Source organism: Lepus europaeus, chromosome 5 (assembly GCF_033115175.1).
Source record: "Lepus europaeus isolate LE1 chromosome 5, mLepTim1.pri, whole genome shotgun sequence".
Lineage (NCBI taxonomy): Eukaryota > Metazoa > Chordata > Mammalia > Lagomorpha > Leporidae > Lepus > Lepus europaeus.
The window spans coordinates 35,614,540-35,640,774 of NC_084831.1; the positions used below are offsets into that span (position 1 = coordinate 35,614,540).

At 61.0% G+C, this 26,235-nt stretch overlaps 1 protein-coding gene across 6 annotated transcripts in view; it reads right to left on the reverse strand.

The window, feature by feature from the left end:
- Positions 1-156: 156 nt before the first annotated feature.
- The window catches only part of SLC6A9 (solute carrier family 6 member 9), a 32,233-nt gene continuing 6,154 nt past the window's right edge, over positions 157-26,235 (reverse strand). Inside the window, exons 2-14 of one of the 6 annotated variants that reach the window (XM_062191138.1) lie at positions 16,304-16,388; positions 15,468-15,624; positions 14,776-14,907; positions 13,804-14,074; positions 6,616-6,748; positions 6,307-6,441; positions 6,082-6,185; positions 5,516-5,753; positions 5,293-5,427; positions 5,096-5,195; positions 4,913-5,013; positions 1,553-1,723; positions 157-1,421 (exon numbers count right to left, since the gene is read on the reverse strand). In XM_062191138.1, coding sequence (XP_062047122.1) covers positions 1,227-1,421; positions 1,553-1,723; positions 4,913-5,013; positions 5,096-5,195; positions 5,293-5,427; positions 5,516-5,753; positions 6,082-6,185; positions 6,307-6,441; positions 6,616-6,748; positions 13,804-14,074; positions 14,776-14,899 — 1,707 coding nt within the window. In that variant the 5' untranslated portion in view covers positions 14,900-14,907; positions 15,468-15,624; positions 16,304-16,388 and the 3' untranslated portion in view covers positions 157-1,226. Of the gene's footprint in view, positions 1,422-1,552; positions 1,724-4,912; positions 5,014-5,095; positions 5,196-5,292; positions 5,428-5,515; positions 5,754-6,081; positions 6,186-6,306; positions 6,442-6,615; positions 6,749-13,803; positions 14,075-14,775; positions 14,908-15,467; positions 15,625-16,303; positions 16,392-26,235 lie in introns of those variants that run through there. The other 5 variants (XM_062191137.1, XM_062191134.1, XM_062191133.1 and 2 more) reach the window with 5 other exon arrangements.

Here is a 26,235-nt window from a genome sequence, read left to right on the forward strand (position 1 = left end):
GCCTGCGTGGCCTGGCAGGATAGCCATCCTAACTGCCGTCATCTTTGGCCCTTCTCCCCTCAGGCCTCGGCGAAGGCCTGGCAGACAGAGGTCCCAGCCCAGCCCTGACTCCTGTCCCCCCAGGAGACCTGGACAAAGCACAACAGCAGCCCAAGACAGGAATAGAAATTTCATTAAAACCTATGGACTTTAAAATCCTAGTGGTGCACGGTGGCGGGGTGGGGGCACCGTTATTGCTACGGAGGATTAGAGGCGGCTTGGCCGGGGCTGTCACTGCACGGAGGACATGGAGGACGGACAGACGGACACTTTGGGGCCTGGGGCTCTGGCTCCGGAGAGGCATGGGGGCACACGAGCTGGGGCCATTTGGCACGTGAACAAGGGCAGCTCGCCGGGGAGGGCTGGGCCTTCAGCCTGGGAGAGGGAGGAGGGCAAGGGGTGTTGTGCAGGTCCCCTTCCCCAGGGGTCTGGGCGCCAACCTCCTGCTGAGTAGCTCCCAGCCCTGCCCCCAGGAACAAGTGCTTTGGGCAGGCTGCTGGACCCTGGCCTCTGCTGGCTGGGCCTGACAGCCAGGCCTGGAGTGCGCGCCGAGAGCCCAGAGCAGCCGAGTGAGGTGCGAGCAGGCCTGGAAGACAGACTGGCCCCGGCTTGGGGCGAGGGGCGGCAACCACAGGTCATACAATGTTTACAAAAATAATTACACAGATACTTGGGGCTGAGCCATGGAGCCCAATGAGGAACGCTGCGCAGCCTGCAGCCCCTCGCCCGCCCCTGTGGGAAGGCCCAGACTCGCCTGGGCAGAGGCTGGGGCTGGCTCGGAGGGCAGGAACACTGGTCACGAGGCCGGAGGCCCAAGGAAGGGGTGAGGTGGGGGGCCCACCCAGACCTCAGCTCAGAGCAGAGCGAGGGGGCTTCAGAGGCCATGGGAAGCCTGCCAGGCCTCTGGGGACCTGGCCTGAGACCCCTCTCCAAAGTGCTTTGGCCCTCTACCGCCCGGCAACTCTCCCATCGCCCCCTTCCCCCAGCTGCCGTCTTGGCATCCAAAGGACGTGTAAACACTGGGGACACGAGCACGAATGACCGCACTATCAGTGGTGGCCAAGGTGACAGCAGCCGTCCTGGCCAGGGCGTGGCAGGGGGCAGGCAGTGACACCTGTCCACAGCCTCCCCAGTCTCTGTGGTGGGAGCGCGGGGCGGGGGTGGGGCCACTCCCCTGGAATCTGTGCTCACATCCGGGAGTCCTGGAGGCGGCTGGAGCCGTTGCTGCCCACCATGGGGATCTGGGCCTTGTCTGGGTGTAGCGGCTGGACCTCGAACCCGTCTTCGGGAGAGGGGGTGATGGTGGGGGCATAGCGCCCAGTCCGGTGCTCCAGGAGGGCAGGGCCCCAGTCTCTGCTTGGCTTTGTGGCATTTTTCAGACGCTGCACGGGAGGCGGGCATAGAGCATGGAGCGGGGGGGGAGGGGGGAGGTCAGGTCTGGAGGGAGCCCTTCTGCCCCATCCATCCACCCTTCCTATTCCACGCGGCCACCCAGCCTGCCCCCTGCCCTCACCTGGACGAGGGTGTCCCCATCCGTGCGGCAGAGCTGGAACAGGGCATAGAGCGGGATGCAGATGACCGAGGACAGAGCCATGAGGAAGCCGATGACCACTGCCCAGCCTGGGTACTGGTAGTGGTTGTAGGTGATCGGCTGGTACTGGATCACCGTGAAGATGAGAATGAACTGCAAGGGAGGCGGGGCGTGAGCAGGAGGTGCCCCACCCACCCACCCAGAGCCTCTCTCAGGGCCCAGGCCGTCCCTCCTCACAGCCCTCCTTCCTCTCCAAGCAGCATTTGGGGCAGGCCAGAGGCAACTGTCAACTCGAGGGCGTTGGGAGAAGCTAGGGCTTGGGGCATGGTGGGCAGGTGGGCACCGTGGAAGAGAAGAGGCCTGTTTTCGCCATCGTCCTGAGCCGGCCAGAGAGTGCTCAGTCAACAATACGACTTTATGAGCTTTATGACCTGTGGCTCCCTGCTGCCCACTGATGGGAAAGCCAGCTCCCTGGCCTCTCAGCTTTCCACCAGGCAATGAGGAAAGACGCAGGGAGGCTTCCACGTCACTCCTGCTCGGCGCTCAGTCACTCCCAGCGTCCCCCACCCTCTGTTTATTCAGGGGAAACATCCTCTCATGTTCCTGTCAAAGCCTGTGCCACGGCCACCTCCTCCTGAAAGCCCCTCCAGGTTTCCCCTCTCGGCTCTCAGCTCCCCCCGGCACTTCCCATCCTCGGCCCCTAGCGCTGCTTTGTCTCCTGTTTCCCACAGGCCAGGCAGCTCCCAGCACCGCGAGCACTCTGGGCCTCCAGCGCCCGGCACGCTGTCTGCACGGTCCCATTTGTTGCCTTGAACTGACTTGTAGGAGAGGGAGAGGAGAGGGCCCTGCCTGCCTGTGGCTGCGCAGAGTGACCTGCGGCCTGCAGAGGCCCGGGATGGAAGTGGCGCGTGTCAGACCACTAGGGAAAGAGACGAGTGAGATGGGGAATAAAATCTGCAGCCGGGGCAGTGTCGTGGCACAGAGGGGGAAGCCTCTTCTTGGGAGACCCGCATCCCATATGGGAGTGCCAGTCTGAGACCTGGCTGTTCCAGCTTCCTGGGAGGGCAGCGGGTGATGGCTCAAGTGCTTGGACCCCTGTTAGTTCCAGAATCCTGGCTTCAGCCTGGCCCAACCCTGGCCGTGTGGGCATTTGGGGGAATGCACCAGTATATGAAAGATCTTTCTTTCTGTTTGTCTTTCTCTCTCTTTTGCTCTGCCTTTCAAACAGATGAAAATAAATAAACACTTAAAAAAATTAGCTAAAAGCTGCAGCTGCAGCAATAAAAGAGGCAAAGGGAAGCAGAGACCGGGCAGGGGGTCGGGGTCCCAGGGGGGGCCTGGCTGTGTGTGCCTGGGCTTGCCAAGCCTTCAGCTGTGTCCTTCCACCTTCCTTAGGGACGAATTCTAGAAGGCATGGCTCTTGTCTAACTGGGATGCTGCCCATAGTGGAAGCTTTATGACTAAATTCCTGAATGGGGTGGACCCTGACTGGGTGAGCGCCTAGCTGAGCTGAAAGAACGATGGAGTTTGTCCAAAAGAGCCCTGCAGGGATGGGAAGCAGGACAGGGCCGGCGTTGTGTGGAGGAGAGCGAAGCCGCTGCCTGTGATGCTGGCATCCCGTATCAGAGCCTCGGTGGAGTCCCAGCTGCTCTGCCTCCCATACAGCTCCCTGCTACTGCCCCTGGGAAAGCAGCGGGAAACAGCTCAAGTGCTTGGGCCCCTGCTACCCATGCAGGAGACCTGGATGGAATTCTGCCTTTTTTTTTTTTTTTTTAAGATTTATTTATTTATTTGAAAGACAGTGTGACAGAGACAGAAAGAGAGAGAAAGACCTTTCCATCCACTCCCCAAATGGCCACAAAGGCTGGGGCGAGGCTGGGGCGGGGCTGGGCCGGGCCAAAGCGAGGAGCCTAGAGCTTCATCCACATTTCCTACATGGGAGTAGGGGCTCAAGCACTTGTCAACTGCAGCTGCTTTCCCAGGCACATTAGCAGAGAGCTGGCTCAGAAGTGGAGCAGCTTGTTCACAAACCACCCGTACAGGATGCCAGCACTGCAGGCAGCGGCTGAACCCACAGCACCACAATGCTGGCCCTGCTGCCCTTCAAATAGGTAAAATAATCTTTTTTAAAAAATGACAACATGACAGTGCAGAAACAGAAGTGTCCCAGGGCCTGGCGCCCTCCCCTGCAGGTAGCTGCAGCCTGGCTTCCCCGGGCACAGACAAGGCCTTGACCACTTTGCCTCCATTTCCTGAGGACTCCAGACCCAGGCCGAGGCTGACTCTGCCAACCCTTCTGATGCCCGTCCTTCCTGTCCCCTGCCGTGGCAGGTGCGCCAGGTCTGTCCCCAGGGCAGCAGTGTGCTCAGTGCCAGGAGCAACCCCCGTAGCTACGGAGGCTGAGCTCCTCCCCCCACTGCAGGCCCTGGGCCCACCCCCGCCCTCGCTGACCTCCCACCCCTATTTCAAAGCTGGGCCGGTGGCCAGAGCTGGTGCCTGGGCCAGGCCGGGGGATACCCCACACCCTGTGTGCCGGAGGCTGCTGTCCTGCAGGTGCCCTCTTTTGTAGAAACACGAGCCAGCGAGCACATCCGGGGCTACACTCTGCAGTGGGCTGACCACCGCCCTGACTGCACCATCAAATCCCCCCAAACAGGAAGAAGCAAAATCAGATGATTTTTAGCCTGCTTTCCGCAGGGTGGTTCCCAGGGCAACCCTGGCCCCCAGCAGCTCCAGCCAGGCCACCTGCTCTGAACTGGGGCTCTGCTGCTTATTAGCTGTGTGGTCGGTGACTTAACAGCCCCGCGCCAGTTTCCTCATCTGTAAAGTGGAGGCAGTTATACCTCGGAGAGTTGCGTCACATAAGCTAATACACAAATGGTGCAAAAAGTGCCCAGGTCCTGGCATGGGGGGACTCCTTCCACTGACTCAGCTGCAGCTGAAGCCGGGAACTCCCTCCCACCCCTGCAGCACTGCCCCCATGATAGCTGGCATCTGACTCCTAGCATCTTCAGGTCTGGGGGCAGCCCAGCCCTCGCGCTCACACTACATCCACCAGCTCTTGGCACAACTCCTCCGTGAGGGGCTGGGGGCAGCACAGGGAGCCGGACAGAGGCAGACACAAACTGGTCTGGTGAGGGGGTAGCCTGGCTCCCTGGGATGCTACCAGCTCCTCCCACCCCGGGGCCCGGAAAGGTGGGGCTCAACACTCCCTAACGCAAGGCCAGGGCCTGTGACGCAGAGGGTCTGGCTCTGTCCAACAGGCTCCCTCGCAAAGGCCAGCTGGGGGCGCTCCTGCTCTCCCTGCACGGGGTCCCCAGGGAAGGCCACTGGGAAACTTACGAAGATGATGGCTGGAGAGATAAAGCGCCAGCAGATCTGGAAGAAGAGGGGCGGTGGGAATCCCAGCATCATCTGGATGTCCTGGAAGTAGTTGCGGTGCCCTGGACGAGAGGGCGAGTCAGCGGGGCCCTGCAGGCCAGCGGGGGAGGCCGGGGCAGGCACAGGGCAGGCCACGGCACTCACCGTAGATGTACATGATGGACACACACATGATGCAGGAGATGACCACCAGGGAGAAGCTGGCCGCGTAGTTGTCCATCAGCAGCAGCCAGTAGATTCCTGCCTGTGAGCCGGAGGGAGCTGAGCCGGGGCCCACGGCCAGGCTCCCCGCCACGCACCCCAGCACGTCCGGCCCAGCCTTTCCCTCCCGTGGCTCTCACCTGGCTGGTGAGGGGGATGCCCAGCAGGAAGCCAGCGACAGCCACGCCCAACGTCACGTAGGTCTTCTTCTGCAGGATCCACTCATTCCCCACCTCGTCCACGATGGCCGTGACCAGCGTCTCCAGGAGGCAGAACTGCAAGAAACGGCCATTAGGGCAGAGGCTGGCCTCCGGGCCTGCCACCTCCCTCCTGCAGCCACAGGGCTGCGTCCTGCGCTCGTACCTGAGTGCCCAGCCCCAGCAAGATGAGCATGAAGAAGAAGAGCAGGGACCACAGCGGGGAGATGGGCAGCAGTGTCAGTGCCTCAGGGTAAGCCACAAAGGCCAGGCCGGGGCCGTGGTCGGCCACGCGGGACACGTCCACGCCCAGGTGGTTGGCCATGAAGCCGAGGATGGAGAAAATGACAAAGCCGGCGTAGACGCTGGTGGCACAGTTAGTGATGCTGATGATGACGCTGTCCCTGCGGGGGAGGCCAGAGAAGACGGAGAGACCGGGAAAGTTGGAGGAGCAAGGGGGCGCCAGCTCCTTTTCTGGTCCGCTCTGGGCCCTTTTAATGAGCCTGAGACAATGGAGGCCCCAGCCGCCCCGAGACGTCACTGTCCCTAGGCCTCTGCTCTCCCCTGCCAGCCTCTGCCCTGCCCACACTCCAGCGACTTGATCCAGACCCAGCGATCCCCAGGACTGTAAGGCCAAAGGCGGAATGGGAGGGCTCTCTCTGGTGGGCCAGGAGGCTGCTGCTGGAGCCTGGTGGGGCTGGGGGTGGCGTTGGGGCTGGCAGGGGCCCTCACCGGTAGCAGTTGTTGTGGAACTTGTTGTAGGAAGCCATGGTGATGAGCCCGCCCCACGCGCAGCCCAGGGAGTAGAAGATCTGAGAGGCGGCGTCACCCCACACCTGCAGGCAGGGAGGGCATGGCGGGGCTGAGGTCAGAGACAAGGGGCGGGGTCTTCCCCACCCTGCCCCACTTAGGCCCCACCACCCACCTAGGCCCCGCCCCCACCCCTCCACGTCCCACCTTGGCCTCCAGGATCTTGTCCCACTGTGGGGTCAGGTAGTACATGATGCCCGTGAAGGCTCCTTCCAGGGTCACTCCGCGGACAAACAGGATGGTGAGAACCACGTAGGGGAAGGTGGCCGTGAAGTACACCACCTGGGGGCACACGGGCTCCATGGACCCCCTGGCCTGCCCTGGGCACCACCACCCTTCTGTCCCTCAGGAGTCTCCCCGGACATCCCACAACCCAGCGAGGGGAGGCAGGGCCTTCCTGGTTGGGCACAGACCCTGCCCAGGGCGGGGGCGGGGGTGGGGGGGACAGGTACTTGCTTTTCCTGAAGACTTGACTCCTCGGATGAGGCAGAGGAAGACGACCACCCAGGAGACACCGAGACAGCCGAGCAGGGGCAGCCGGACCTCCCCAAAGTTTCCAATATCGTCAGACAGCTTCAGCACGTAGAGCCTGGGGACGGAGACCCTGCCACTGAGGGCCAGACCCCAGAGGACCACGCCCCCCTCTGGCAGGAGCTCCAGCAGCCAGCCTGTGTGAGATGCCCCCTGCACCCCCCCACCCCCCACGCTCATACGGCTCCACTGCCCTGCAGCCTCTCCCAGGACCACATCCAGGAGCCTCCTGGACCAGCCTCTCTTGGCCTGCCCTCAGTCCTTGCTTGTACATTTCTGCTCTCTCACCATCCTACAGCAGCTGCCTCCTCCAGGAAGCCACCTGGGAGCATTTCATCGGAAGAGGTGGGGGAGGCAGCAGAGGCTGAGGAAAGACTGGGGCTCCCACTGGCTCCTTACGCCATACCAGCTGTGCTCCCAACCCACCGGACACCTGTGTGCCAGGCTCTGCGCTGGGTGCTGGCCACCCAGATCTGCAGCCAGCAGCTCTGGGAGGAAGGGTGAGGTGCAGGTGCCAGGAGGGGCATCTGGATTGCACTGGGAGTCGCGTGGACAGAAGGCGCCAGAGAGAGCGGAGGCTTGAGCTGAGGTTTGTGGACTGGGGGCCAGTTGGGTGCAGGGGAGCGAAGGGCATGCCAGGCCAGGGGAGCGGGATGCAGCAGGGCAGGGGGGCCGGGAAAGAGCGCATCAGGCCGCCGAGTGAGGCTGGAGCGCAGGGGCATTGAGATCGGGTTAGGGGCGGGCCTGAGGGTGATGGAGGCCGTGGAGGGTTCTGTGTTTTGTCTTTACTGTGCATGTGTGTGGGGTGCAGGGTGACAATTCAATACGTGTACTCAGCAGCCAATGAGCACGTCAGGCTAGTTAGCATTTCCATCTTCTTAAATATTAAAAAATCTGATTCCCACCTGATTGCACGTGTCATGGAGGGCAGTGTGATATTTCAACAAATGTAGGCAGCATGCACCCATCGGCCAGAGCGACTCGCGTTTCCTAACGCTTCCCGCCGCGTGTGGCTGCTTGGTGTTCAGAGCCCTCGGCAGGGGCTTTACAGGAGCCGCCTCAGCGCCTCCCCAGGGCTCCCATCTCTCACCAGAGACGCGAAGCCCTCCCGCCGGCTTCAGGCCCTGTGTGACCACCCCCCCCCCCCCATCTCTTGCAGCTCCTCTCTCCTATCTGCCCCATGCCCACTGCACGCCACAGCACCGCCTCCTGCTGCTCCTTAGGCATTTGCTGTTCCCTCTGTCCGGGGAGGGGGTGTCTTTCCCCGATAGCCCCCTGCACACATGGGTGTGACCGTGAGCCACACCAGGCCTCAGGCTGGGTTGAATGTCCTGCCACTGCTGCCTTGTAATCTTGTTGTTGACAGACAGACAGACAGACACACACACACACACACACAGAGGCCATCTGCTGGACTGGGTCTGGGTGTGGAGCCAGGAGCCAGGAACTCACTTCCAGTCTCCCACAAGGGTGGCAGGAACCCAATACTTTGAGCCATCGCTGCTGCCCCCCAGGGTCTCCAGTGGGTGGGAAAGTGGAGTCCGGAGCCGGAGTCCAATATGAGACCCAGGGGCTCCAACATGGGACTCACAGGTGTCTTAACCACTAGGCTGAACTCCCACTCCTGATCATCTAGTGCGTTTGAACAAGGGGCTCTGTGTTTTTCATTTGCACTGGCTCCTATCAATTATGTAGCTGGGCGTGTCCACAAGACTCCCTCTCTCCTCACTGCCTTCAGGGCTTGGGACACATGTCTTCTTCTCCAGTGGGGCCTTCTTTGGCTCCACTGCTTAAAATTACAGGCCTGGGGGCCGGCGCTGTGGCGCAGCAGGTTAAAGCCATGGCCTGCAGAACCGGCATCCCCTATGGGCGCTGCTTCGAGTCCCAGCTACTCTACTTCCCATTCAACTCCCTGCTAATGCACCTGGGAGAGCAGCAGCGGATGGCCCAAGTGCGAGGGCCCCTGCACCCGCATGGAAGACCTGGAAAAAGCTCCCAGCTCCTGGCTTCAGATTGGCCCAGCCCCACTTGCTGCAGCCATTTGGAGTGTGGGCTGGAAGATGGAAGACCTCGCTCTCTGTCTCTCCTTCTCGCTCTCGCTCTCTGTAACTCTGCCTTTCAGATAAATAAATCTTGGGTAAAAAACAAAACAAAACAAAACAAAACTGCAGGCCTGCCCCAGGCTAGCACTGCTCACCCTTCCCTGCTGTATTGTCCTCCCGGCATGCTGTGTCTTTGCCCTGCTTATTTTGTCTGGCAGCTGTTCCCCACCGGGCCAGGAGGTTTTGTCTATTTTGGTCACTGCTGTATCCCCCAGTGCCTGGCACAGACAGACAGGCAATAAATACTTGTTGAATGAATGGACGAACATTGTGTTAAACGGATCAGGCCGCCAAAGGGGAGAACCTGGAGGGAGACCGGTTAGATTGTTGCAAGAGCCCAGGCTCGAAGTGATGAGCAAGAAACAAACCATCGAGCTTCAGTTTCTTCATCTGTAGAATGGGGATCACAGCACCGGCTGGGGATACTCTGTGATAAATGTAGGCTCCACCCAGGCTCCCTTCTCTGCCCCCTCTCAGCATAGCTCCCATTCACAGGCCGGGCTCTGGCATTCTCTGCTAGGAAAAGGTTCAACCTTTTGCCTTTTCTTTCCAAGTCCATTCTCAAACCTCAGGGCAACACCGATAACGTGGTGGTCTGGAGCCTCTGGGATACTGGCAGTACTGGCGGTTGGTGTCTGTCCAGCCTGCCAGTCAACTGAGCCAGGCATCGTGACCCCGCAGGCTGCCCTTCACGCTATGGCCAGCAGAGGGCGCCATCCCCCCTCTGCTGCCCACACTGCCAGTCATTCTCCCAGAAGCAGAGCTGGGCTCCCTCAGTAGATGGGGAACCAGCAGACAGAGGGGGCAGAGAAGTTCAGGAGCCAGGGGACTCCTGGGGGGAGGCTACTGTCCCCTTCAGCAGGGCTTCCAGTCTTTGTCCTTTGTGGCACCCAAAGGGAAAACGATCTGTTGGCCCGCTGAGGTGAGCAGATGAAGCCACTCACAGCTGAAGGCAGCTGGCCCTGGGGCTCCGGGCTGGGGTACATCGGGAAGGGCTCCCCTCCCCGTGCACACGGCCACTGCTTGGAGGTCCTTTACTCCAGGTATCAGCATTCAAAGTAAGGGATCCATTGTTTAAAGACATTTTGCAACCTTGCCTAATCCTACAAGCTAAACTGGCAGTGTCTCAGCTGTTGGTGCAGGGCCACAGTTGACAACACCGGTGACTGAAGAGTTTAGAAGGCTGGCCTGGGAACCAAAGAATGGATTTTAGCCTTATTTTTTATGGCACTCATTTAGTTTTTCTCTTGCTTTGGTTTTGGACCATGTGCTTTTGAGATCAAACAATTAACCTAAGAACTCTGGGAACTCAACATATTTACGAGTTGGCTCTTGATACATGACCTCTCTGGAATTATTCTGCCTCTTCTTCTTCTTCCTTTTTTTTTTATTTTTAAGATTTATGGGGCCAATGCTGTGGTGTAGTGGGTAAAGCTCCCGCCTGCAGTGCTGGCAACCCATATGGGTGCTGGTTCAAGCCCCAGCTGCTTCACTTCCGATCCAGCTCTCTGCTGTGGCCTGGGAAAGCAGTAGAAGATGGCCCAAGTCCTTGGGCCCCTGAACCTGCTTGGGAGATCTGGAAGAAGCTCCTGGTTCCTGGCTTCAGATCAGTGCGGCTCTGGCCATTGCGGCCAATTATTTACCAGTGGATGGAAGATCTCTCTCTCTCTCTCTCTCTCTCTCTCTCTCTCTCTCTGCCTCTCCTCTCTCTGTGTAACTTTGACTTTCAAATCTTTTTTTTTTAAGATTTATTTATTTGGGCCAGCTTTATGGAGCAGCAGGTTGAGCTGTTGCTTACAATGCTGGTGTCCCATATTAGTGTCCCAGTTCAAGTCCTGGCTGCTCTGCTTTCGATCCAGCTCCCTGCTAATGAGCTTGGGAAGGCAGCAGAGGATGGCCCAAGTGCTTGGACCCTTGCCACCCATGTAGGAGACCCAGGTAGGGTTTCTGGATCCTGGTTTCAGCCTGGTCCAGCTCTGGCTGTTTATGGCCATTTGGGGAGTGAACCAACAAATGGAAGATCTCTCTCTCATTTTTTAAAAAAGATTTGTTTGAAAGGCAGAGTGTCAGGAGTGGGGAGGGAAGGGGAGAGAGAAAGACAAAGACAGACAGAGAGAGAGAAAGAGAGAGAGAGAGAGAGAGAGAGAGAGAGAGAGATTTTATCTGCTAGTTTGCTCACCAAATAGCCACAACAGCCAGGCCTGGACCAAGCCAAAGCTAGGAGCCAGGATCTCCATCTGGGTCTCCCATGTGGGTGCAGGGGCCCAGGCACTTGGGCCATCCTCTGCTGCCTTCCTAGGCTCGTTAGCAGGGAGCTGGATCAGAAGCAGAGCAGCTGGGATCGAATGGACTCTCTGACACTGGGTGCCAGCATCGCAGATGATGACTTGACCCCTGCGCCACAGTGCCAGCACCTCGTTTGTTTGTATTTCTCCATTCGTATCTTATCTCCCCAGGCAGATGGGTCTCTGTGCGTCTCCAGCAGTGGCTGTGGCTGTCACCAAACACGCACCACCGTTCTTAGTGATTTACGCAGCACGGCCGCATCTGTCTTTATCACAAGGAGGTGGGCGTTGTAGCCACTCTGGCTGCTGACCCTGGGGTCTGGTGGGCTCCTGAGGCCACGCAGCTGTAAGTGGAAAAGCCAAGTTCTAGGAGAGTCTGTGTGACTGCAGGGCCTCCATGAAGACACTGGGACAGGGGGGCAGCTGGGATCTGAGTCCACCACCAGGAGAAGGCCTGGCGGCAGGAGGGAGAGCAGCACAGAGGCCAGCAGAGGAGACAGTGCAGGGGTGGGCGGGGAGGGCTGGCAGTGGGACGGTGAGCCAGAGGCAGACCGGACCTCAGAAGTCTGCCCTTCCAGCTGCTCTCGCCTTCGAAGAGTCTCTTTCCTTGGGCCTGCTTTCCTCGATTGTGAAACAGTGACCTTAAAATAGCACCTGCTTAGGCTATCTCACAGGGCTGTTGTGGGGCTCAGTGACATCGTGCAGCCTTGTGAAAGGGTCGCTGGAGTATGGGCTCAGACCTCAGCACCATCCGCTTGGCACCAGGCAACAGCGAGCCAAACTGGCCCTGTGCACACATGGCTGCCAGCTCCTGAACCTCTGAGCATCCATCTCTGCCTCTGGAAACAGGGACAACGACATCTACTGAGATAATATGCCATGCACATAGTCGGTGCTCAAGAAATGAGGTGTCCCTGTGGGGCGCTCACTCCCCCACCTGCCTTGTTCAAGCCCCTCTGGGCAGCACTCTTAAGAGTCATTTCTCAGACTCCCCAGCAGGGGGCAGCAGGGAGCAGTTCTGCAGGGACGGTGTCCCTCTGGGGCAGGGCTGGTGAGCAGACCTGGCCCCAGTCCCTGCTAGAGAGCAGAGCTCAGCTGGCTGCCCAGTGGGGCCCCCAGATTTATTTGAAGAGTATCCCCCCTGAATCCACTGCATAAAACGTCTGGGTTTTGCCCAAGGTGGTCCCGTAGGGCTGGGAGTCCCAAGCATTCCGCACCCTCTCCCCCACGGAGCAGCACTGGCACATCTGGGAGTGGGTGGGCGAGACTGTGCCTCCGGGAGTTTCCAGGAAGGTTCCCCATCTCCAGCCTAGATCAAGCTGCCCAGCACATACCGTGCTCAGACGTAGGAAAACACTGACGTGGGCAGTGCCCTGCCCACTTCCCCTGCTGTCCATGAGCTCAGTCCAGGAAGGCAAGGTCTGTGGGCGGCTCACTCCCTACTCTGACTCCCCTCTGAGGACAGCCCCGTACCTAATGGGTGCTCAAGGCACGCCCCGCCCCGCCCAGGGTGCCTGTAGCACTGGGAGGCAGCGGCCCTGAGTGCTGGTGGCCGTGCCGCACCCTCCTGGCCTGGGAAGCTGAGTCTTTCAGGGTCTGAGCACTCAGGACTGCACCTGCTGTGCTTCCAAGCAGCCCAGGGCCTCCCCCTTCGGCCTGGTGCTCCCCATCACACAGCGGAGAAAGCTGCGAACGCTTCTCCTGGCACTGGAAGCCCTGGACCAAATTGTGCTGGCCAGCGCCTCCTGCCCTCTACCTCAGGGTCCCGCCTGTTCCCACGCCAGCTCTGCTTTGCCACCCCCCGGCCTCTGCTCACCTGCTCACGTCTCTCCCTGTCCTGCACGTCCCCCTGCCCCCTTTCTGACAAGCCCTGCCCTCTCCTCTCGCCGCCAGCATCCCCTTTAGAATCAACTGGTGCTGTGTGATGCCCCTCCCACACCCCTGCTCACACCTGCACTGAGACACCTGCTCCGTCTCCCCCATGCAGAGCTCCTCCGGGCAGGGGCTCTGGCCAGCTGTGGGCACACAGGGCCTGGCAGAGCGGCGGCTGGCGTCAGCGTGTGCGGAATGACTGAGCGAGACCTGCCGTAGCCCTGTGCCCACGGCTCCCCAGCGGGGCGTGGGAACTGCCTCCAGGAAGTCCTGCTGCACCCTCGGCCCACCAGCGGGGACAAGGTGTTCCAGAGCACCTTCAGCCCCAGCTTCCCTGGGAAGCTTCCCTGGGACTCCAGGTTCTTTGCCATCTCTGCACAGAGTGTACCAGGCGGTCTTGGCCATGGCACCCCTGGCTCAGGAAACTTCTGTGGCTCCCTGAGTCCCGTAGCACCAAGTCCCAGCCTTGTTCTCCTGTGCCCCCTGTGAAGGCAGGGCCCCTCCCAGGCCGCCTCCCAGCCCCCATACCTGGTACTCCTGGCTGAGAAGTCTGTCCTAAGCTGTGGGACCATCCCTACGCTTCCAGGCCCCAGGGCCTTTGCTCGCTCTGTTCTCACCTCCCTCTGCTTCTCCTCTGGACCGGCCAGTTCTCTGGAGCCTTCCCTCGCCTCTGCTGGGTGAGGACTTCCCATCGCAACCCGCCCCCTGTCTTGCACTGCTGTCTGTGGCAGCCTCTCGCAACCTCAGAGCCTGGCCGAGGGTCACGTGTGTGGCAGCAGCACCCTATGGGGTCCGCATGGGGTCTTCCATGGGGACCCCAGGCTTGCCTCACCCCCGGCCCAGTGGCACCTCACCTCCAGTACTCCTCGCTGGGGCTGGTCCTCTGCAGGCTGTGGTTGAGCAGGCGGGAGAGGTTGCCGGGCAGGGCGGCGGGCCGGGAGCCGTTGGTGAAGTTGGAGGCGTCCAGCACCCCGGCGCAGTCGGGCGTATTCCAGGGGTTACTGCAGTAGGCCCAGGGCAGCACGTGCGTCATGGAGGAGAAGAAGTAGTAGAAGGCGATGCAGATGACCACGTTGTAGTAGATGCCGATATAGGTGGACACCACCATCATGCCATAGCCCACGCCTGGAGGGGGAGGCACCGGTCAGCACTGTGGGGGGAGGGGGAGGGGAGGAGCCTCACACATCCTGCAGAAGGAGGTGCGGTTAACGGTGTCTAGGGGCCCAAGGGACTGGCTTTCTTTTTAAAAGGATTTACTTGTTTACAGAGAGAGAGAGAGAGAGAGAGTGGGAGAGAAAGAAAGGAGAGAACAAGATGGAGAGAGAGAGAGGAGAGAGGGATCTCCCATCCACTGGCTCATTCCTCAAATGCCTGCAACAGTCAGGTTTAGGCCAGGCTGAAGCCAGGAACTCCACCGGGGTCTCCCGCGTAGATGTCAGGGACCCAAGTGCTTGGGCCATCTTCTGAGCCTCCCGGATACATTAGCAGGGAGCTGGACAGGAAGTGGAGGAGCTGGGACTCGAACGGATGCTCTGAGATGCCGGCATCCCAAGCAGCGGCTGAACCCGCTACACCACAACGCCCACCCCAAGGGCAGACGTTGATGGAGGGCGGCAGGAGGGACAGGGCAAGGCTTCAGCAGGGATTTAAGCTGGGGACACGTGGTAGGAGGGGGTGTGGAGGCCAAGCAAACACGCATCCCAGCATGCATCCACGGCTCAGGTCAGCCCCCCCGGGCTCCACAGGGGTCGGCGGTGTTTGTACAGATGGACGAGCGGCACAGCACCCAGAGGCCTGTGCGCATGCGCGCCCCACCCAGGCCTCACCTTTGAACATGGGGCTGATCCTCCAGACCCCCAGGCAGCCCTGGCTTGCAAACTGGCCGAAGGACAGCTCCATGAAGAAGAGAGGGATCCCGCAGAATATCAGCATGACGAAGTAGGGGAACATGAAGGCGCCTGGCGGGCAGGGAGAGTGTGGCTCAGGGGCGCCTGGGGCTCCGCACCGCACGGGAAAACCTTCATGACTGGGTGGGACCTGAGGAGGAGGGTGCCAGGCCTCGAGCAGGAGCCCGCGTCCGAGGCACCCGCTCTGCCTAGCGGCCTTTGAACTTGACAGAGGTGCTCGCTCGGGAAGTCTGCTTTGAGCAGAATCCAGGCCCCAGAGCCAGCACGTTGGGTGGGATTGGATGGCTTAGCCCAGTGATTTCATAAAACCGGGATCCTCCTGCGTCCCTGAGCCATGTGGCGGAGAACTGAAACACAGGGCTGGAACTGGGAGCCCTGGGAAGTTGGGTGCATTTCTCCCCCTCTCCTCACCTCAGAGGAGCAGGCTGGCAGGGCCAGGCTCCAACAATTCGCCAGGGTTGGGGGAGGTCTGTGCCTTAGGCAAAGGGTACCTCCACCAGGGATGGGGTGAAGGAGACCAGGGCCAGAGGCCAGCCAGGGAGAGGGTGGTCCAGGCCCTGGTGGGTGGGCTCTACTGAGTGGGTGGTCCCTGCCCTGTGCCCACTGGGTACCTCCCCCGTTGCGATAGCAGAGGTATGGGAAGCGCCAGACATTGCCCAGGCCCACGGCATAGCCCACGCTCGTCAGTACAAACTCGATCTGGTTGCCCCAGTTGCCCCGTTTGAGGTTCTGGTCCCTCTTGGTGGCCTCGCTGGGCACAGCACCATTCTGTGGGGGACAGGAGAGAAGCCACCATCAGCAAGGCATTTGTGCTCTGTGCCTGACCCTTGGGGCCTCCCCCAGTGGGGACACCATGGACCCTGCAAGCCCCCACCCCCAGGCTTCCCCTCTGCTGGCAGGAGCTGCAGGCAGGCCTGGCACAGGACGGGAGATGGGAGGAGCGGCTGCCAGAGGGCGCCAAGCAGAGCTCCCTCCCCGGCCCCCGGCTCCCAGGGACCAGGTGCACCAGACCACCTGAGGGGCCGCTGCCAACATGCAGAGGTGGGACACCGAGGAGGGAGCTGGAGCGGAGAGTCCACCAGTCCCTCCAAAACCTCCCCTCTCCCCTCGGGGTAAGGATCTGGGAGCTGCTGAGCTCATCCCCGGCAGCCAAGGCAGGCTGGGCACAAAGGGGCCTGTGTCCAGACAGCCCCCTCCAGGGCGGCGCGCATCGCCAGGCTGAGCACGCTGCCCCCGGGCAGGCGCTGCGCGGGAGGGCGCAGGACCCCTCCCCCCACCGAAGGCTTCTTCCTGGGGGCACAGGGTGGGCAGGGCTGGGTGGGGAGGGTGGAGGCGAGCCGCTGAGCCGGGGCTAGAATTGGGAAGGTGTCCTGGGACTCGGGGCGAGAGGGGCCAGGGGGAGCCACGTCTTGCCCACAGCTGGGGAGGGGGCCCTGGGGAGGCTGACCTGGGCCACGGCTGGGGGTGCTGGGCCGTGAGTTGGGGGAGGAGGCCAGAGTTGTAGGCACCATGCCAGACTTTGAGGACAGACGCTGCTAGGGGAAACAGAGGGAGTGGTTCCAGAGAAGGGTGGCGGGGGGGGGGGGGGGGAGGGCTTTCTGGAGAGGGCTGCCTGCTGAGGTGGGGGGAAGGGGACAGGTGGTACACTGGGGTCAGCAGGGGCTGAGGAGGGCAGGTGCCCCCAGGGAGGAGCCCTGGGCCCCAACCACAGAGCTGGGGCCCACTCCACAAGTCCCTTCTAAGTGCCCTTCTAAGTGCCGGTGGGCCCCTTCCCCACTTCTCCTCCCATGGTGAGCAGGGGCTGAAGCTACCCTGAGCCAGGGTCTGGGGGAGGGCTCCCCAAGGGAACGCAGGGACCCTGAGGGTCGCCAAGAGATCCACAGTCCTGCGCATGGGACACAGCCTCCCAGAGGGCCACCCAGGCTCAGATAGCAGCGTGGCCTCTGAGAGCCAGCGGCAACCAGACACTGGCCCTCAGTTGGCAAGCGGCATGGTCAAAGACAGCAGTGGCCCTGGCCAATGAGCACGGTGGGGCCTGGAGATGCTGTCAGAGCCCGTTGGGACACACAAGCACAGGGGGCTCCAGTGGCCTCCCTGGGCCCCAGGTGCCTTCCGGAAGGACCAGGTTGGGAACGCAGACTCTGAAGGCACCTCTGCCTGGCCGGTGGGCACCGCAGCACCCGCTCCTTTGTGGGCGACCATCCCCTGTGCCACTCCCCAGCAATGCAACCAGCAGAGGGGCCCCTCCGCAGTGTCTTGGGGCACAGGCCCAGGAACCTGGGTCCCTTGGGGCAAGCCTGCAGGTGGAAGGAGCTTGCACTCGTTCATTGATTCACTGGTGTGACCGCCGAGATTCAGCGACACCTACTGCGTGCCAGGGCCTGTGCCAGGCACGGAGAATTCGGCTGTGAACAAAGCAGATGATTTCTGCCCATCCAGAGCCGGAAATGGAGTGGCGAGGAAAGCCACCCGTGGACAGCACACAGGTCGTTTTACGCGTGACTTCAATGAGCTCCCAAAGGGGACTTGCTCAGGGTCACGGGGTGTGGAAGGAGGAAGGCAGGCTGAGTTCAAGGGAGGTTGCTGTGACAAACGGCTTTAAAGGCGCCCTTGGCTCTGGGAGAGGGCGGTGCCCGGCAGCAGCCGCCGGAGCACGACACCACCTCCGGGACCTCAATACCACACAGGGCAGGGTTTTTCAGGGTGTGAAGTTCATCCATTCCCAAACAAATAGCAGCCAAATAGGGCTCCTATATGTCGACGCTACAATAACAGTTTTATTCTGTCCCGGGCTTGTTTACGTAGAGGCACAATGCAGGATTGTGCGGCTGCAGAGTGTGTGGGTGGGGTCACGAGCAGCCGTGACCGCTGTAAAAGGGACAACTGAGGGTCCCGCTGGCCCCAGGGCAGGGCAGAGCAAGGGCCAGGTCCCCGGAGAGACAGACGTCCCATCCTGCCAACCAAGTGCAGTGAGACCAGACTTGGATCGCTGAGGTCCGCTCTCTCCCTGGCATGGGTGTGTGTGTTGGGGGTGGTGGGATGATGTCCCCAGCCACGTGCCATGGGCAGTCGCCCGCCTGAGCGCTCTAGTGCCCGCCGCTGCTCTGATAATGAGCAGCACACACTGAGCCGTGTGCGGACCAGTTCAGCTGTGCAGGCTGCCACAGGGGTGGCCGGAGGACAGGGCTGGGCCTGGGGCTTGGCTGCTGGGCTCTGGAGGGAAGATCCTGATGGCACTAGAGGTGCCCGCCTTCCGCTCAGTGCCACAGCGCCCCGACGGCGGGAACCTTGCCCGCATGCAGCTCGGCTTCTGACTTCCACTCTGCCACCACGGCCGGTTGCCTTCAGGAGGCTCAGTGGGGGAGGGCTTAGTCCCGGGCACAGGGCAGTGCCAGCTCCCTTTGGGCACGGGTTTTCTGGTGTTCAGCTCTGCCCCGGGAGCCCCTCTTCTTCCCTTCCTCCCTGGCTTTCCTCTTTTCTGCTGGCGGGACAGGCTCAGATATTAACCATCCCGGCTGTGGCACTGGCTCGGAGACGCCCATGAAAGAGTCCTTTTGCACTCTCGGCATGACCCAGACTGGCTGCCCTGCTGTGGGCCGTGCTCCAGGCTTCTCCTGCCCGCCCACGTCCCCCACTGTCTGCCCCGCACGCGCTCGCTCACGCCTTGCGGTGGTGGGGAGTGGAGCCACAGTGGCAGGGAGCACTCTGGGCTGGCCTCTGATGCCCTCCTCACCTCTGCTGCCCCGGGCTACCCTGAACCCTTCCTGGAAGCCCTGAGAGACCACGGCCATGACAGAGACTCCATGCACCACTGCCGTGGGTCTGGGGAGGAGATGGCCTGCAGGACGGCCCTGCCCAGTCTCCAAGCTCCCAGGCCAGGCAGGATGTGAGCTTTGGAGCTCTCCTACCTTTGCTGAGTGAAGAGAAGCCACACACACACCCAACACTGGAACACACGGGCCCCCCACCCTGGAACCAGCCATTTGGGGGCAGTGTCCGTTCTTGCACAAACCCTGGTGATCTTTCTTGGGTGAGCAACCCCGGCCCAGCCCTGCGTGGCCGGCTGAGCCATGCTGAGCAGAGGTACTTACGTAAGCCCCTTACACAGCCCTCTGCTCAGCGCATTTGCTGCTCTGCATGAGTGCTGGAATTAAGGCTGTTCAGCTCCCAGGGCGGAAGCTGGATCTACCACTCTGCCCTGCGCTTGGCCCAGGTCGGACCCTTGAGGGGGTTAGAGCCTGGGCATTGCAGAGCCTGCTGGCCCTGTAGCCTCGGGCAAGCCACTTGCACCCTCAGTCTCTGCTCCTCCCTGGCTGCAAACCCAGGAACTGGCTAGGTTAGCCCGGCGGCCCCGACACACACGCAGCAGTCGCCGTGGACCCAACGTTCATACCTCTAGCGTGTCTGGAATTTGGCTATGTCTGACTTGCCCTTCCCACATTTCCACCGGTTCTCACCAACTTTTGAGATTACTTTTAAAAATGCTTTGTGCTTTTTTTTCCCCCTGATGATAAAAATATAATAAGCTCATCCCAAATAAATCTGGGAAGTCCAGAAAAGCGTAGAGGAAACCCAGCAGCAGAGCCCACTCCCCGAGGTACGCACGAGCAGAAGAGCCCCCTCCTGCCTTTCTTGCTCCACTCACAGGGCCTGGACTCAGCTCCGCTGCGGCTTCACCTCCCGCCCGCCTCGGTCCGTGTCCCGTGGATATTTTTGTGAATTGTGAACTCCCTCCTCCTGCTCTGGCTGGACGCAGAGGAATCCTGGAGCTGCCCTGGCCAGGCGGGCCCCGCTGGGACCCAGCAGGCTCCTCTCGTTCAGGACTCTGCAGCCCCAGGGTTTGCTCATGGGATGAAGGCCCATCCAAGACAAACTTTATGGAGGAGAACGGGCGAGACCTCACATCCCAGACTGACCTCGAGCCAGATCAGATCACTGGCAACTTTCTCCGAGCCCCAGTGGGGAATTAGGGTGGAACAGTCATTACAGTAAAAGGCGGCTGCCTCAGGGGACCACCCCCACCCCCCCACTCCCGGCAGCCCTCCGCTGGGCACTGCTCTCGGTTCTCGTTCCCCGAAGTTCTCTCCCATCAGGCCCAGGTGCCAGGTTGGCCCCTAGATAGCACCTGTCCTGCAGTGACAGAGGCTTCTCTGTTCTTCACCTGCACGAACTGAGCAGGGCCCAAGTGATCCAGCCGCGCCGGTGTCCAGCCTCAGCCACTAGCATGGGGAGTCAGGGGCTGCAGGGGGAGGAGTGGAGCCATGGGGGTGTCTACCCCGGTGCCTATCAGCAACCCCTGGGCACCTCAGAGGATGGCAGGTGATGGAGGCAAGCCCATGGCTTGTGCTGTTTAGTCACAGAGCCCTGTCGGCAGAGACGACCTGCCAGCAGCTCAAGCAGCAGACAGAAGTCCAGCAGCCCCCAGCCCTGGGGAGAGGAAGAGGATGCTGGGTGGGCCCCGGTGGGCCCTCCCCGCCCCTTGGCCTTCAGCCAGGAGGTGCAAGGCGGTGGGCAGGCTGGGTCTCTGGGAAGCGGCTTTGGTTCTTCACCCCAGCAATCTTGAGCTTCAAGGGCAGCTCTGCACACAGCTTCTCCCCTGTCCCACCCACACCCCTCAGAGGACATTCCTTCTCTGGCCCGCCAAAGGTTAAGTTTCCACGTTCTACAGGGGATGAGGGTGGCTTCCCCAGCACCCTCACGCCCCCTGCCATCAGCTGCACGGCGCCCAGCATCCTTGCCCATCCCCGGCTTCTGGGGTGAGGATACAGGGCCGCCCAGCTCCTGCGGGCCCTGGCCCTGGACACTAGCGAGAGATCTGTGGGGTCTCCCTCCTCCGGGCTGAGGCTCTCGCCCTGTCCCTGCCTCCTCCTCCAGCCACGATGGAGCCCATGGACCACATTCCCGTGCCCCCTCACCCACTCTCCCCATAGGAGTCACTGCCGTGCCCAGACAATGGGGCTGTATTGATTAGTACAATTCCTGGGCACCGCCGGCCCGTCTCCCCGGGAGCGAGGACAATGCAGCTTTGATACTCGGAGCAGATTCTCAGCAGGTCCTTGGGCTGGGGGAGCCCTCACCCCCTACCGGCCGCCTCCTCGCCCCCACCACTCAGCTAACTCTTCCTGCACTTCTTTGCACAGTTGCCACTTTCTGGGTCACTTTTGCTGGTGTCTGTCTCGCCCGCCGGCTACTCCTGTCCCTCCCTGGCACAGGCTAACCCAGCCCCTCTCCCCACCCCCCAGCCCAGCCTCCAAGCCTGCCTGGCATCGGCGAGAGGGGCTCGCCCTTCTGGAAGGTGACTGACCTGTTCTGGGGAAGAGGGGGCCGCAGGTCCACGAGCCGTGGCCATCGCGGGGCCAGCACTCGGAGCGCGCGTGTCTCCGCCGCTCATTCACACCTCTGCCAGCTCCAGCGACACTGACGCATCCCCTGCCTCCTCCACTGCCAGGCTGGGCAGCGTCAATTACTTTCACCTCATCTCCTCCCGAAGCTCTGCCTCCCCCATCCCCAGGCCCTCCCCCTCCGGCCAGTCCCCATGCAGCCTGGCGCGGGTGCTCCCAAGCTGGAGATGAGGCATGGGGTTTGTTGTGCTTTCCCCTTGTTCCCAGCAAGTTACTGGAACAAAACACACACACACACACACTCACTCACAACCACAGACGGGGCAGAGCAGGCTCGGCAGGGGCAGAATGGGGGCTTCAGTTCCCCTCCCAGAGCTGGCCTCGGGGCCCAGGTGCTGTCTGATGCCCGAGGCCTGGCACCTGGGGGGCTCGCGGCTGGATGAGTAAAAGGCTTTGTTCCATCTAACACTAGCATTGGTGGTGGACAGGGAGGTGGAGGTGTAGCCCACAGGGCACTGCCAGAGCTTCCCTCCTCCCAGACTTCTTAGGGTGCCGCGGGCTGGGAGATGTCAGGCCTTGTAGCTATACCTGACCCCTGGAGATGGGGGCCCCTTAACCAGCCACGATGGACAATGTGACTGACCATGCAGGAAAGCTCTGGCCTGGTGAGCTGTGTTGTTACCTGTCTCTCCAAGAGGGTGGTCACCACAGGGTGTGGTCAAGGGCAAGGGGGCATGGAATGAGCACCGGTGGACATTAGTGCTGAGTGGCCTGGGACCTGCATGTCGGGGAGCTGCCCGGGCTGGGGAAGGCCAGTGGGAGTCTTCATGGCCGCGCTGAGCTGTCACTCAGACCCAGCCAATCTCTCGTCTCTGAGCCCGCACTCACTGGTCAGTCTCTCCCTGATGCTAGCAAGGTGGGCATGGCCTCGGCACGGGGAAGGCATGTGGCCTCTGGAAACTGACAAGACAGCCGTAGGCCTGGTACGTGGCAGGGTCTTAGGAGTTATCCGTCAGACGGAGGCACGCATGAATTCTGGTGTAAGGACAACTTTCATGCCAGGTCAGTAGGTGTGGTCACTGCACAGGGAATACTGCCTAGGGCAGAATGACTTTTTTTTTTTTTTTTTTTTTAACGCACGGGCTTTAGAGTCAGATAGGCCCCCAGTTCTGCCAGTTTCTTACCATATAGAACCTTAGGCAAGTCACTTCACCTGTCTGGTCTCAAAACGGGGAGAATATTGACCAATCATTGATTCGAGTGAGCACCAGGAAGGAGAGTAGCAATGGCTCACACACATTAGGGCTTCCACAAGCCAGGCACGGCCCTAAGCACTTCACTCACATGAGGAGCCCCAAAAAGTTTATGGAGAACTGAATTGAAAAGATGATGAACTTTTCAAAGTCCCCTCTTATGAACTCGGTCCCAACAGTCCCATGAGGGAGGCACATTATTACTTCCACCGGCATGGGGCGGGTAGGGATAGGCCTTGGCTCAAGCAAGTGCCCCAAGGATGGCCTCAGACCCCCGGACTCCGCTGCTCGCTCGGCCAGTCTCCCGCAGCCTGATCCCCAGACACACGCCCCTGACTTCCTGCCGCCACAGACCGAGGGCCAAGGCCTGGCTGGGCCACTGGCTCCAGGAAGCCCAGTCACCCATGATGCCCAAATGCTCACTTCCACCCAGGGTGGGCTCTGGGCTCCGGCTGCCCTGGCCTGGGCTGGGTGCCCAGAACAGGCAGCCCTGGCTGGATGGCTTTCCCTGGCTCTGGCCATGGGGACAGGAGGCGGCAGCAGCCCAGCTGGGCCCTGGCCGTAATGAGGCCTCATTAGCGGGATCCAGCTGCTCCAGCCCCACTTCGGGAGGCCGACTCCCCCAGCTCCCGCCTCTGACTTTTCCTAATAAGAGTGGGCACGCATCCAGGCATCCAGCGGGGCAAGGAGTCTAGGTGCTCCGTGTCCTCTGGGGCTCTGGAGGGGAGGTCCCACCGAGCTGAGGGGAGGGCGGAAGGGAAGCTGTGTGCGGGGAGGGGAGGCCGCAGGGCTAAGTCGGTGGGCAGAGGGAAGGTGGGGCTGGAGGGCTGGAGAGGAAGCTGGAGGAAGCCTGGGGCTTTCCTCCTGGATCTAGGTCTTATCCATTTCACTAAGAACCAGCTGCACTGCTAGGTTTGGTAGAAGGCCATTTCTCTGCCTGTCCTGGCTAGGAGAGCACCTGTGCTGTGCTTAGCCCTGTGTAAGAAGGGCACCCCCTGGCCGCCAGTCCCTGAGCTAGGAGTGCATCTACTGTGTGTCAAACCCTGAGCTAGGAGAGCACCCACTATGTGCCAGGACCCACTATGTGCCACATCCCTGTGTGTCATCCCTGTGCCAAGTGAGCCCCAGTGGTGTGCTAGGCCCTGCACTATGTGAGTAGCCCATGTATGCCCAATCCTATGCCAGGAGAGGACCCCAAGGATGCCCAGCGCTGAGCTGGATGAGCACCCCCTATGCTAGATGAGTGGCACCAGGTGACAGGCTCTATACTAAAGGAGTGCTCAGGGCAGGCCAAGGCTGCACTAGCCGAGCTATCTGCCACATGCTGAGTCTTGTACTAAGGAGTGCCCCATGTGTGCCAAGCCCTGTGCTTGGGGACCTCCCGAGATGTGCCAAGCCTGTACTAGTTGAGCACTTGCTACATGCCAAGACTGGTTGGGTGAGCACCCACTGTGTGCCAGGCCCTGTGATGGGTGCTGCAAGCAAGAGGTATCCAAACCCCCATGTCAAAGCATAGAACAGGTCGGGGTGGAGCAGCCCCAGGCGGTGCTCGCAAAGCCTCTGGATTCAGGTGCTCTGGCACCCAGGGCTTGCTTTTGCTCAGCATGAGGCTTCCCAGTGGCAGAAGCAACCAAGGAGTCCAAAGACATGGGAAGAGGCCACAGAGCCCACCAAGGCCTCCACCACCCAGGACTCTGTATGAATGAGAGCCACGTGGGAAGGGGACTGAGGTGGCCGGCCTGGGGTCTCGATGGGAGGCACTGGGGCCAAAGCTGAGCCCGGGGCTCTCTCATCTCTAGTCCTAGGATCCTCTCCTCCAGCCCCCTGTCCTCTGAGAGCCAGGCATCTCTGCCCCACATGTGTACAGAGGCCCTAGGTCTCTGCGGAAAGACCACCCCACCCACCCTCCGTGCCCCAAGCAACCCAGCTGCTCCCAGGCTTGCAGGCACCCTGGCCAGCTGGGCTCTTGCATGGCCCTGTCCTAGGAGCTGCTGAGGCGTGAGGGAGGCAGCTGAGCTGGCCTGGCAGAGACCATCTGGGCTGGGAGTGGAGGGGGGAGGGACACGTGCAGCAGGCATGTGGGCCTGGGCACGTGCAGGGAAGTGGCTTGCTCCTCTATGGGGCACCTGCTCCAGAGCCCTGCAGAAGCTCCTGGGATGGCACTGGGTGTCTGTTGACAACGAAGAGACCTGGGGGCTCGTGTCCTCACACCCAAACCTGGGGGAAAGGGGACGGGAACGAGCGCCCCTTGGTGGGGCCCAGCTACCCATTCCCTACACAGTAGGGCGCATAGAGAGCGAGAGGAGGCCACAGAACAGGGAAGGTCACAGCTCCGTGGGCTTGCGTGCACACCCTTCAACCTTCTCCCTTCTGACCGCAGCATGCAAAGAAGGAACAGGTCAGAAAGGAACTTTCTTAGCAATCTGCCCTTAGGGTGACACAAGCACCTTGGTAAGCGCCGACTTAGCTGCCTGTGTCAGTTAGCAGGGATGGGGCTTAGCAGGGGCCGGCTGCCTGGTGCACCTCACAGGCTGTATCCTAGAGACGAGCACTGAATGGAGGCGGCTTCAGTTCCAAACTGGGACCCGAGAATAGAGTAGCCCAAGGTCATCAGCAGAACTGAAAAAGAGGCAGGAATAGAATCTCCAAGCAACCACTGGGGGTACCCATGGGACAGATGCTATGAGCCTCAAACACAGCAACAGCGGGCAGGAGCCAGAGGGCAGAGGGCAACGAGGAGAGCAAGCCCGGCTATCTTTAGGCACATCCTGGTGCTGGGAACGGGAGTCCCAAGGCAGCCTTGCCTTCCAGGCAGGCCGGCCGGGCTGGCCAGCAGAGCACAGGGGCCAGGAAGCTCAGCTCAGGGAGGGATTCTGAGACCTTGTGATTCATGCCCTCTGTGCTACTCACGTGGATCCCCCGTCCCTCCTCTCTGCCCTCCCCAGTCTTTCCAGGGTCACGTCTGGGGTTTCACAGGGCTCAGGCTTTCCACGCCAGGAAGGGGGCATAGGCACACCCCACTTCCTACCCACACCCATGGCGATTCCAAGACTTCCCTGGGAAAGCCAGGATGGAGTTTGGGCTCTAACACGGGATCCACCACCAGCAGGTGCTCAGGCAGGAGGCCTCCATCATGCCCATTTCTGAGCACCCAGATTTCAGGGCTGGCTCAGGGATACTTTCAGAAGCGTGCTTCATTCAGACTGCTCCAACCAGGAGGGGACAGACCAGAGCCGGCCTGAGATGCTGGGCCAAGGGTCTGATGGTAAAGGTTCAGAACAGAGCTGGAGAGAGAATCCTCCAGCAGAACCACCCGCTTCTCTCCCCAGCACTTGAACCTGGAGTCCCAGAAATCTTTGGTGGGAGACGAAGCTCATTTAGGGCAGGCCCAGCAGGCATCCCAGGCCAGCTGAGCAGAGCGACATGAGAAACCATGTGAGGAGCTGCTGAGGGAGGGCTGAGCTGCAGCCTGGCTCCCCACCTCGCCAGCATGCCAGTGCTCCTGGTCCCCAGGCAAGCTCCCAAGAGAAGCAACACAGCTTCTGCTCTGGGATCAGATGGGCACCTTTCTCCTGGTTCCCGCTTCCAGTGCTGGCCTGCCCGGACTCATCAGCGAGTCTTGCTCCTTCCGGAAGCTCAGCCAGGCCTTTGTTTGTCAGGAGATCGCACCACCGCCTCTCCTGGGCTCCCAGGCAGAGAGCAGAGGAAGAACCAAACCACGGCTGGGGGAGGTAGGAGACAGAGATGTTCTCAGAGACCAAGGGAGAGCGCTCAAACCGAAATGT